Below are 11838 nucleotides of genomic sequence, written 5' to 3'. Positions count from 1 at the left end.
CGGCCGACAGTGGCGTCATACCATCGAAATAAGTACGTACATTGGTTTCAGTTAGCGCAAGGAAGCCGCCTACCAAATTTCGTGAAGATGGGGCCATAAATAAGAAAGTTCAACATGGAGGACGTTGTCGACCGTTATGACCGTTGCGTGTAGAATTTCAAAATGAAACCTGCTTAACTTTTGTAAGTAAGCTGTAAGGAATGAGCCTGCCAAATTTCAGCCTTCTACCTACACGGGAAGTTGGAGAATTAGTGACGAGTCAGTCAGTCAGTCAGTGAGTCAGTCAGTCAGTCAGTGAGTCAGTCAGTCAGTCAGTGAGGGCTTTGCCTTTTATTAGTACAGATTCTTCATCAAGTAAAGCACTTTGAGCTACTGTTTGTATGAAAATGTGCTATATAAATAAATGTTGTTATTGTTGTTGTTAATTGTTGGCACAGATATGTCCTCCATAATGGGGACAACTGAGCAGGCAGTCCAATTTTCCATCAAACAGAACTATTTAAGTAGAGCTGGTCAGTTGTTCCCCTAAGAGTGAAACAGGAGCTCATTGAGACAAAGTGGTGGTAGCAGGTAGACGTGAAGTAGGAGACCACCAAGTACAAAATCTAGAGGGACGCCACAGGACAGGGGCAGCATGGTGCCGGATTCTCCGCTGAAGACTGGCGAGTACCATGCAGGTAGGACAACATCCAGGAGTTAACAGAGTCTGGCCACCTATGGATAGTCCTTCAAGCCTTTTCAAGAGGAGGTGCTGCCCATCAGAGGGGGTGAAAACAGGGGCCGCTCATACTTCAGACAAGGGCAGCTGCAGTACTCGGAGAAGAAGAACTGCAAAGATTCAAGCAGACACATACAACACCGGTTAGAAGTTGATTACCCCGACTATGTTCACAAGTGTCAGATAAGAAAGGAAGATTCAACGTAAGGTGAAGGACGGAGAGAACACAAGGGCCGACGTTCATAGCTGGAAAAACTCTGGCAAGGTTGAGGGCGGCTGGAATGGTGCAGAACTGAAGAAAAGGAGGGAAGGAGCAACGTCAGCCTGCCAAGTGTGCCAAATGTGCAGGTCCGACACCTGGAATGAGAAAGAAGGTCAGTGACGTCAGGCACACAGACGGAGGGAGAAGGCAGAGAGAGAAGGATGAGGACTTGCAAGATGGGACAGATGGAGGGGGAACAAAACAGTGGAGAAAACGAAATGCAGAGCAGTGATCTTACCTGGAAAGAAAAGGACAAAACGGTGACAGAACTGAGCAAATGAGGGCAAGAGCTTGTCATGAGTTTGGAGTGGCATTGCCCAGTCACTTCAAAATTCCTCTGGACTTGGCAAGTAATGCTGGAGTTGGAAAAACAGATCTCCCTTGTCACGTATGCATGTCCGAGGATCTCCTTGCCAGCTCATTCGAGGTAGGTGGTGTAAGTACGTGGACGCTAGGTGGCACTGTTGCCCACCTTTTTCCCAATAGACAGACGCATGACACAGGTTAAAAGCACTAAGAAGACTTTTCTTCTTCTTCAAAATAGTAACTCCAAAGCACCACAGCCACAATAAACACAACAATAAAGCAATTATAATTCCTAATTTCTCCTCCACACTTCCCAGCAAGCTCTGTCCTCTACCTCCCAACTCCGGCTCGCTTGCTGGGTTCACACCAGTCCTTTAAATAGTCCTTGACACAGAAGTGCTTTTGTCCTTCCGTCCCCATGACTCTGAAGTACTTCTGGGCTATATAAACAGTAGGGAATCTCCAGTCTCCCTGCAGCGTCTCCTGGAGGCACCCACGGTACCCGGCAGGGCTGTGTTGCTGAACTCCAACTCTCATAGTGCCCAGCGGGCATCCGGGGCACTGCAGCAGTCCAGGGAAGCTGCCATCTATCGTCCTTGGGGAGACAGTGTTTTTGATAAGCTCCCCATCCTTCCGTTACTGGGGCGTCCCAACCGGGATAAACTGCTGGCTGTCCCTTACAGTGGTAACCTGCCGGAGCGAGAGGGGGCGCTGTCGCTAACTGTGTTGTCTCCTTTTCTCCCCGCAGCTCAAGGAAGCCAGCCAGACAGGGAAATTAGCCCCGCCCCTTCTGCGCCTCCTGTTATAAAAAGCCCAGCTGCCTCCACTGAGCTGTCTTTTGTGACGATCCCTGACAAGTCACCGCTTATTTGTTATGTTGGCTAAACCTGAGCCCGTAACTGCTTTGGTGTTTTGCCCTATGGGGTTATGCTAGTTGTTGCCGGGAGGCACTTGTTTAAGTTTGGGGAAGAAAAGCAGAGAATTAAACAGGACGACACGGCTGGTGTCCCAACTATTCTTCGCCTGTGTTTGGCCAGCTCACCCCCTATAAACTGAGAAACAGCCAATGTCACTCCAGCCACTGTCAAGAAAACAAGGACCTGTCACACAATGAACCGCATCTCCTGTTGAGTTTCGGAGTGTGATGTTGCTAATTATGCAATTTTCATTACACTATAACTTATTAAGTTTATTACATAGAAAATCACCCGAAAAATCCTGGACCATCAAGAAGCGTGCGAAAAAAGTGTATGTCGAGAATAAAGTCGGTATGTTTGACTTTTTTTCTTCACTGAGTCAGTATTTTTTTTTTCTTCTTCATGGCCCTGATACGCTTCCGTACAGAAGTTTCCGTACACTTAGGGTGAATTCTTTAAAACTCACTTTATACGCCCTGCACAGATTTTATACTTACAAACTGAACTGGGACTTGCTTGATTTGGATTGCGTCCTGATGTGAAAAATCTTTTATTTTTATACTGTTTATATTAAACTGTAATTATTTTTCTCATTTGAACCAGGGTGAACTGAATTTACAAGACTTTCATTACAGGCACTGCAAACATCCCGTTGTATTGTACTTTATACATTTGTTCCAGTCGGTTTCATTTCCAATTTAGTTTTTGACATAGGAATGAGAAATATGTCTAGACACCACAAAACCTGTTTTAAATAATTCATAATATCGGGAGCAGATGGACGAGGTAATTACAGAAATAGTTTACAATAGTTTGGGAAAGGAAGGAGTGTGGAGGAACTTCAAAGATCAAACACTCCGATCAGAGACATTTGCCATCAGAACAAGACAGCCAATCAAAAGTGTGCAGTGTCACATGTCACAAAACCCCACGTGTGCATGTTAACATAAATATGGCTTGTCTGAGGGACTGAAGTGAAGAAAATGACAGAAAGACAACATAGGAGGTGACGTCCGAGATCAAGAGACGCGAGAGCATCAGAAAAACGTAACCTGTGAAGAGCACCAATCGCTAAATCAAAAAGGCACCCAGGGCAACATCCACCTCGGACATTTCTGATTTTTAGCAAGACTTTGCTGTCTATTTTATTTTCTACTATACTTTCTTCTGTTTGTCATTTTTATACGTTAATCTATACCACGTTGCTTTTATATTTTCTATACTTTGTGTTTCATCAAAAGCGATTGAAATAATAAAAGGGTATCAAGTGTGAGTTAAATCGCTGCTTTCTTATTCACAGGGTTTATTAAGGCTACCAAGGTTGCTCCACAATAATTTGAACCACCGCGGTAAAAGTGAGACATCTTTTGGTTAGTAAGTGGCACATGACCAAAAGAGTGGAGCTTTTATGTGTGTCACATGACACCCGCATGTTTGTTAGTGCTGGTCATTGTGACTCCCTGTGTAGAGAAGCCTATACAGAATATTTCAATGTCAATTCTTTATTGCCATGTGTACAAGTACCATATACAATGAAATGCTTGCTTGCATGTGCCCCTGCAGACAGTGAACATAGACAAAAAAAAAACACATACAATAAATAAATGAATATAATAAGTAAATAAATAAAACCAGAATCCTAGGAATATCGCAGAGTGACTGGCACCACTCGAGACTTTACCTGAATATGATTGCTATGTGTATGTCAGTCAGTCATTTTCTAACCCGCTTAGTCCTGAACAGGGTCCTGGAGGTCTGCTGGAGCCTCTCCCTGCTAGCATAAGGTGCCAGGCACAGCGTAACCACTGACGTATAACGTAAAGCGACAACCTCCTCAGTGGAGTGGAGCTCCAGAGGTCCGTAGCTATAAATAATAAATATAAATAATCTATAAAATTAAACAGTTTTTCTTACCTTGAGAACACAAAGGGGTCTTGTGTGTCGTAGCTGAAGGCTTTGAGGTGGGTAGTACTTCAAATGGAAGGGGTGAAGGAGTGATGAGCAGAAATAGCAGGATTCTCGTCATCACCTCTGGAGAAGCTTTCAAGTCCTCCTTCTGCAGCCACATCTTCCTCAGTCTTCACTTGCAAGACTTTTATTAAACTCTCCTGTAGACTCGAGGGTCCGGGATTAGGCATTTCCATGGATAGTTCGTCTTCTTTCTCGTGTTTCAGACAGACGTTCATCATGACATGCTTGCTCCTCTTCAGCTTCGTGTCCAGGAGAACTCTGTAGCAGTTGGCCACCTCTCGTATTGTTCTCCCGAACGTCATTGCTCGGTCACATAAGGGATCGTGCTGCATCACCAGTTCTTCTGCTGCATTTAAATATTCAAACAACTTTCTGAGCACAGGGATAGAAAACTTTGTTTCTTTCTCCGCTTCTTTGTCATCATCGCCATTCTCCTCTTGAAACGACAGCCTGTCCATTTCCTCTAATTCTTCATTTGAAAGAGGAGCACTGTGAGACTCGATGAGCTCCCTTATGCCTTCCTCGTCGACGTGGTCAAACCCGGCTTCCCTCGCCAGCATCGCAAGTTCCCTTCGTGATTCCGATTCATCCAATACTTCAAATTTCAACACGGCCTCGGGATACGCAGCTCTCCATGCTCCATTCAGGAGATGCTGGGTGACTGCTTGCCAAGCTCTACCGATGCTGTAAACGGCGTCAAGAATTGAAAAATCCCACCAGTACTCTTCGATTGTTTTTTCCCTGTCAACCGTTGCATCTATCAACCCTTTCAAAATTTCTTTGTGATAATTTGCTTTGAAACAAGCAACAACACCCTGGTCCATTGGCTGCAAAACCGAGGTCAATCCTGGTGGAAGAAACACAACCTGGATTTCTGGACACAGCGCTTCAAAGTCCACATCGTGAGCAGGAGAGTTGTTCAGAACCAAGAGGATTTTAAAGGCCATGTTTTCTTGCAAGCAGTATTCACGTAATTCGGGAATTACGTGATCAACAAAATATTCCCTGAAGGTGTGCCTGGTTATGCGTGCTTTACGGTTTGACTTCCAAACAGCAGGCAGACGGGATTTCACAATATTATTCATTGCTCGAGGATTTTCTGAGCGATGTACCAACAAAGGCTTCAACTTTCTATCTCCAGTGGCATTGGCACCAATCAAAATCGTCACACGTTCCTTTTCTGTCTTGAACCCTGGTGCCCCTTCTTCCTTCACCGAGATACATGTTCTTGTGGGCATTTTCTTCCAGAATAGTCCAAACTCATCCATGTTGAAAACTTGCTTTGGGCTGTAGCCACCCTCCTTTATTAAGGTAGCCAAGTGCTCTGGGAACTGACCAGCAGCCTCCACATCAGCAGCCTCAGCGTCAGCACCATCTGAGATTCTCGAGACTTGAACGTTCTTGTAGGTGTGACGCTGCTGGAAGCGGTGGAACCAGCCGCGGGCAGCCTTGAACTCCGGAAGCTTGGCCGCCTCTTCTGGGGGCATCTGCCTTTTCAAGTCGTCATAGATGGAGCGCGCCTTCACCTGGATGAGGCACAGGCTAACGGGGGTATTCTCCAGGTAGAGGTCCTGCAGCCAAGCAGAAAGTCTTCTCTCCATCCTCTCCATTATGTCTGGTCTCTTCCTCGTAATTTTCATCTCTTCATTCTTGGCGAGAATTGCAGCCATTTTCTTGAAAATGTCCTTTTTGCCGATGATCGTGCGTACCGTCGATGCAGGGAGACCCAGACGACGAGCGACATTGATGGGCCTCTCTCCGCTCTCCACGGCGTTGACGATGTCCATTTTGGTTGCCAATGTCACGCTCTTCCTCGCCCTCTTGGCAGTGCCAGGAGGACCAGTGGCAGTGACAGGACGTTTAGCAGGCATGTTGTTGACTCAGTAATAAATTGATCAAAAAAGCTAAAGACAAATGAGAAGAGCACGCGCTTGTAACTTGAGGGATGAAACAGCTCAGGATGAAGCCTCGCACGTTGAGCGTCTGGGATGTGCAGTTCGTTCCAGTTGTCTTCTTTTATTTTTGAATCCCATTACATCTTTTCTCTTTTACCATTAACAATGCACCCTCCCATTTTCAAACTCTTTATTCGAGAGACTCGTTAAGATTCGTCTCGTCAATGTGTTCTTCTGCGAGACATTAAAGCAACGTATTTCCGGGGAAAAATAAATGGTGACGTACAGCAGAGCCGCTCTCTCTTCGCGCCCTCGTCGGCGGAGGCTCGGACACGCGCACGCATGACGTTGACCACGTGCGTCTGGACGTATCACGCTCAGCACCACATGGAGCACAGGGGGCATCCTCGGAGTCAGTCGTAGTGAGAGAATGGCGCAGGTACAGGCGCGTTTCTTCACCAAAAACAAGAGGTGAGTGCGGCTGGAGAGAAGCGAAGCGAAGCAGCGGAAACCGAGTCCGAGTGTTAGTGTGGGGTGCGCTACGAACGAAAACGTAAACCGCTGGGGTGCTTGACGCGTCGCCAGATGCGTCCGAGGGGTTACAGTCAGCGGGGCTGTAGTTGGGTTTGTGACTGGATGAGCGACCTCGATCGGGGTGCGGGTCTGTCTTAGTGACCGGGTACACAGACATCGTCAGATAGCATACGTTACAGCAGGGTGCGCGACTTGTGACGCGGCCCATTCGAGAATTCAGCTGCTTTTACCGGTGGGGTCGCATTGGAGGTCCAGCTTATTTACTTTCCGAACTGGTGCCTGTGCATGTTGGGTCAGTGGACATTAAAGTGGAGGGCATCGGCCGTGTGAGGAAGTTCTGAACTGGAGCAGATCGGAGTGGAGCGATCTGGAGGATGTTCTCGTTTTCCCAAAGTTAGCAGTGGCCAACATGAATGATTTTTTGGACGATAAAAGTAACTATGACCATATCCAGTGAGTTCTGTACAACAGGACGGTGATTTGGTGGGCTGCAGTGGCTGCGGGCTTTCCTTCCAAACAGTTCATTAGCAGCCAGTTAAATGTTAATGGCACATACTAGCATATGGAAGGTTATCCATACCACTATTAAAGAACATAGATTTGACAAACGGGTGGAGGCCATTCAGTCCATCAAGTCCGTCTGTTTAGCTAATAGCTAAGCGTTCCCCGTATGTCGATCAAATTTTTCTTAAAGGTGGTCGCTGTTACTGCTTCAGCTCCAAGTCTTGGTAGTTTTGTTCCAAAATGCCATACCTCTTGGTGTAAAGAAGTGCTTCATGGCTTCAGTTTTGAATGCACTTTCTCTTAATTTCCACTGATGATCTCAAGTACCTGATGCACCATTAAGCTGAAAGAATATTGCGGGATCATCTTTATCAATGCCTTTGAGTCAGGGTTGGGAAAGTCATTCATGGAGGGCCGGAGTGGCTGCAGGTTTTTGTTCCAACCCAGTTGCTTAATAAGAAGCACTTGTTGCTCTAGAAACACTTCTGCTTCATTTTAGTTATCTCCCTCATTAAGATTTTGAACCCTTATTGCTTATTTAAATCTTAAACAGCTGCATTCTCGGTTTTTAATTGCTCCTAATTAACAAGAAGATGCAAATGACAAAGGAAACCAGCAGTTATCCATTTTGCTTGTTACCCTTTACACCTGTGTGTATTTATCATGCACTGTTTGGTTTAATTAAATACTTGGAAGGAAAGAGAAGAGAAAAAAGTGAAGGATTGGGAATTTTCCATCCGTTTTACACTTCAAAGTAGTGCTGGGCGATATGGAAAAATCATATATCACGATATGGATTATTTTATATCACAATAACGATATATATCACGATATACCACCCACAATAAAGTACGTTTCCAGTTATTCTCTGTAAAGTTTGACAAAAATATCATTGCATACTTTTTTTTGCAACTTTATTTTGAAGTGACATTTAACTGAACTGTCACAAAACCACAAGATGGAGTTTCTTTGCGAAAAAGTTCATTTTTATTCTTGATTATCACTTATATAAAGGGTAGAGTATGCATTGCATAGCGACAAGACATTACCATTCATTTGTCATAGCCTATTTAATGCAATATTTTCTTTAGTAATTGATAAAATTAGGTTAGAAACGATAGAAACGATAGAAGAGAAATAGGACGATAGACACTTTTTTATCGTCCCCACGATATATATCGTCATATCGCCCAGCACTACTTCAAAGTATTTGGATGATATCCTTAGAATGGAAAAAAAAATCTAGGATATGAGAATGACTTGACATAGCAGAGTGAAAGCACCAGCAAGCCATGAAATGTAATTATTGGCAAGGATTGTTTTCTAATTAGGCAGCTGGGTTGGAACACAAACCCGCAGCCACTGCGGCCCTCCAGGAATGACTTTGCCCACCTCTGCCTTTGAGGATTATGCCTGTACTAGACATTAAGGCCGTTATAATAACGGGCGCTAGAACAGTAGTGCATGAACATTAGTAGGAACAGTCGCTATTAAATGGCAAGGGACCTTGTATGTGGCTGTAATAAGCGTCACTGGATTGTGTGCTGCCTTTAATTTTCTATCACAGTAATACTGGTTTGTATTTCCGTAAAATGCCTGTAGTTTTGTCGGACAGTAATACAGTGGAACCGAAGTCATTTCCCCCATAGGATTGTATGTAAATACAATTAATCCATTCCAGATCATATGAACTGTATGTAAATGTATATTTTTTTAAGATTTTAAGCACAAATATAGCTAATTATACCATTGAATGCACAGTGTAATAGTAAACTAAATGTAAAAACATTGTATAACACTAAGAAAACCTTGAACAACAGAGAAAACTAACACTGTAAGAGTTCGCGCTATAGCCTTACGACCCGCTCGCTAAAGACACCTTTTTTAATGAGTTTTAAGCACAGGGAAAAAAATGAACATTTGAAAAATCTGAAATGTAATAAACAACCAAGAAAAGTAACATTGCAACAATGCACGCCTGTGTGTGTGTGTCTGTCTCTGTGGCTGTCTCTCTGTCCCCCATGCGGGCCTGCCTCTGTGTGTGTGTGTGTGTGTGTGAGTGTGTGTGTCTCTCGCGCGGGCCTGCCTGAGTGCATGCATGCGTGTCTGTCACCTGTGTGTCTCTCTCTCTCTCTCTGCACACACAGAGAACGCACAGGAAGAGACTGAACACGTGCCGTGATGCCCCCACATGCGCGCTTCACCAGAAAACACACACACGGACACCTGGACGCACACGGGGGTTTAATTAAAGAGGATGATGTCAACAACAGCTGGTGCGCTAACACTGCACAAAACATTTATGCTTACTTTGTAAGTGCCATAAGTTGCTGCCTTTCAGAGTGTCTGCATTTCAAACTTAGAAGCATTGTTTGGCCTCTGGATTGCATTTCTCTCGAATTTAGCGTTTGAACTTTGACTTGCTCGAAGTACGAGACACCACTATATCTGGATGAGATCTCCATGCAGTCCTCTTCTCGAGACTGAACAGGTTTAACTCTCTATGCCTGTCAGAATAGGAAATGCCCTTAAAGTCCTGGGGTGTTCCTGGTTGCACTCCTCTGCACAGCTTTAGGTGCTGCTATGTCTTTCTTGTACTGTGGTGACCAGAAGTGCACACGATACTCCAGATGGGGTTTTAGTGGTGCATTAAATAGTCTGAGTAGGACTTCAATTGACTTACATTCAACAGTTTTTATGATGTAACCTAACATTTTATTAGCCCTTTTAATTGCTTCTGTGCATTGATTAGTTGAAGAAAATGTTGTTTCAACATAAACAAAGTGTTCAGAAGCCATTAAGAAGGCTCACAGAGTGTTAGGTTATATAGCGCCTTGATGTGTGGAGTACAAGTCACAGGAGGTTCTGCTCAGTCTTTATAACACACTGGTGAGGCCTCATCTGGAGTACGGTGGGCAGTTTGGGTCTCCAGGCTACAAAAAGGACATAACAGCACAAGAGAAGGTCCAGAGAAGAGCGACTAGGCTGATTACGAGGGGCTACAGGGGATGAGTTATGAGGAAAGATTAAAAGAGCTGAGCCTTTACAGTTTAAGCAAAAGAAGATTAAGAGGAGACCTGAGCAAAGAGTTTAAAATTATGAAGGGTATTAGTGCAGTGGATCAAGACTGTTATTTTAAAATGAGTTCATCAAGAACACGGGGACAGAGTTGGAAACATAAGGGTAAATTTCCCACAAACATTAGGAAGTTTTTCTTTACACAAAGAACGACAGACACTTGGAATAAGCGACCAAGTAGTGTGGTAGACAGTAAGACATTAGGGACTTTCAAAACTCGACTTGATGTTTTCTTGATGTTAATAAGTGGACATGACTGGCGAGCTTTGTTGGGCTGAATGGCCTGTTCTCGTCCAGAGTGTTTTAATGTTCTAAATCGCTTTTGGATGATAAAGGTAACTATTAATATATCCAGCAAGTTCAGTACATCAGGACGGTGATCTGGATGGCTCTGGTGGCTGCAGGTTTTCTTTCCAGACACTTTCATTATTAGCAGCAAGTTAAATGTTAATGGCTCATACAGTACTAGTATATGGAAGAATAGCTAGCTGTCCCCTGTGGCTCCGCCCACATTGTAGTGAAAGAGGACAAGCTTTAAAAATCAATAAAAAAAATGAAATAAATGTGATTCTGGCCAAGCGGAAGGTAGGTACGCTCCAAAGTCAAACGCTGGCACTGTATCTAATCGTGTTCAGCTGTAACGGGAGAACATCCCCAGCTTGGGGTACATGGCTGTGATATCGCTGCCAATGAGCAGCTACCCTCTAAAATACATGTAGCTCTGATCTGTCCCTCAAAAACATCAAACGTTACTCCATAACAATCTGTAGATGATACTGTCTGCTGAACAAACCAGTATTGCTAGCTAAGTGGAAGCAAGGTACGCTCCCAACACGTGGCGAGAGGTAGACTGACTCAAATGGAGGGTGGCGCGTGAGGCCTACAGCGTGCCTCTCAGATCCGCGCAAATAAATCAGTACTGCAAGTGAACTATGATACTTAGCGGGATGAGAGAAGTCACAAAATCAACCTGAATGTTCAAGCAAATTCTAGAAAAAAAAACCCAATCTAAATCCGTTACGTAGTTCTCTCGTGAAAAACAGACAGATGTTGGATTTTAGATATGTGCCAGCTGTAAAATTCCTGGGCTCCTAGAAACTATGGATTCTGGCACTTCACTCGATCAACCGCATCGGTTGTGCATTAGTGGCTAAGCAAGTTTCTCTTTTTTCAAGGGTTTTACTTTGGCGACAGAGTCGTTTTATTTGTGTGTTATGCTGTAGCCTCGAACTTTCGGGCCTGACAGACAGACACACACACACGCGTAGACATTATAGATATAGATAGATAGATAGATATAGATAGTTAGATATTATATAAATATAGAGAGAGAGATTATTTGTGGCAAAATTAAATGCAGTTCACCCTGTTAACTACATTGCAGTGTAATACGTATGCAGTCCTTTAATTTTGACATGTTTTTATCGTGTCTTTGTTTCATTATATCAACCAAATGGCTGATCACTTTTCACTATGGTGCACAATTTTCACATCAGTTGAAAATACATTTTAATGCATGTCTGTAAATCGCATGTCAGAACTAAAAGCAAAGCAAACGTATTCATCACTGAGTGTATCGCATTTTGATTCGAGACGCGGTGCTGATTGGCCAGAACTGAGTGTAATCAAATCAGGCTGATTCCAGGACTGCTA

At 44.0% G+C, this 11838-nt stretch overlaps 2 protein-coding genes across 3 annotated transcripts in view; one reads left to right on the top strand and one right to left on the bottom strand.

Annotated features, from left to right (window-relative positions):
* Positions 1 to 354: 354 nt before the first annotated feature.
* LOC120531934 (tigger transposable element-derived protein 1-like) lies at positions 355 to 6359 on the bottom strand. 2 transcript variants are annotated; one of them, XM_039757810.1, is made up of 2 exons: positions 4118 to 6357; positions 355 to 828 (listed from the first exon to the last, which is right to left on the bottom strand). In XM_039757810.1, exon 1 carries the CDS (start codon positions 6043 to 6045, stop codon positions 4177 to 4179), a length of 1869 nt encoding a protein of 622 aa, XP_039613744.1. In that variant the 5' UTR covers positions 6046 to 6357; the 3' UTR covers positions 355 to 828; positions 4118 to 4176. The 2 variants fall into 2 exon arrangements, with proteins under 2 accessions (XP_039613744.1, XP_039613745.1); XM_039757811.1 differs by lacking the exon at positions 355 to 828 and adding an exon at positions 848 to 1075 and having other exon boundaries at positions 4118 to 6359.
* A 53-nt stretch (positions 6360 to 6412) lies between these two features.
* wdr12 (WD repeat domain 12) overlaps positions 6413 to 11838 on the top strand; it is a 28692-nt gene continuing 23266 nt past the window's right edge. Inside the window, exon 1 of the mRNA XM_039757812.1 lies at positions 6413 to 6540. Coding sequence (XP_039613746.1) covers positions 6500 to 6540 — 41 coding nt within the window. The 5' untranslated portion in view covers positions 6413 to 6499. The remainder of the gene's footprint in view (positions 6541 to 11838) is intronic.

Source organism: Polypterus senegalus, chromosome 6 (assembly GCF_016835505.1).
Source record: "Polypterus senegalus isolate Bchr_013 chromosome 6, ASM1683550v1, whole genome shotgun sequence".
NCBI lineage: Eukaryota > Metazoa > Chordata > Cladistia > Polypteriformes > Polypteridae > Polypterus > Polypterus senegalus.
The sequence above is the reverse complement of the archived record's forward strand: the minus strand, read 5'-3'. Positions and strand labels throughout refer to the sequence as shown.

Coding starts and splice junctions, on each gene's coding strand:
- LOC120531934 (XM_039757811.1), bottom strand. CDS start 6,045: ATGCCTGCTAAACGTCCTGTCACTGCCACTGGTCCTCCTGGCACTGCC.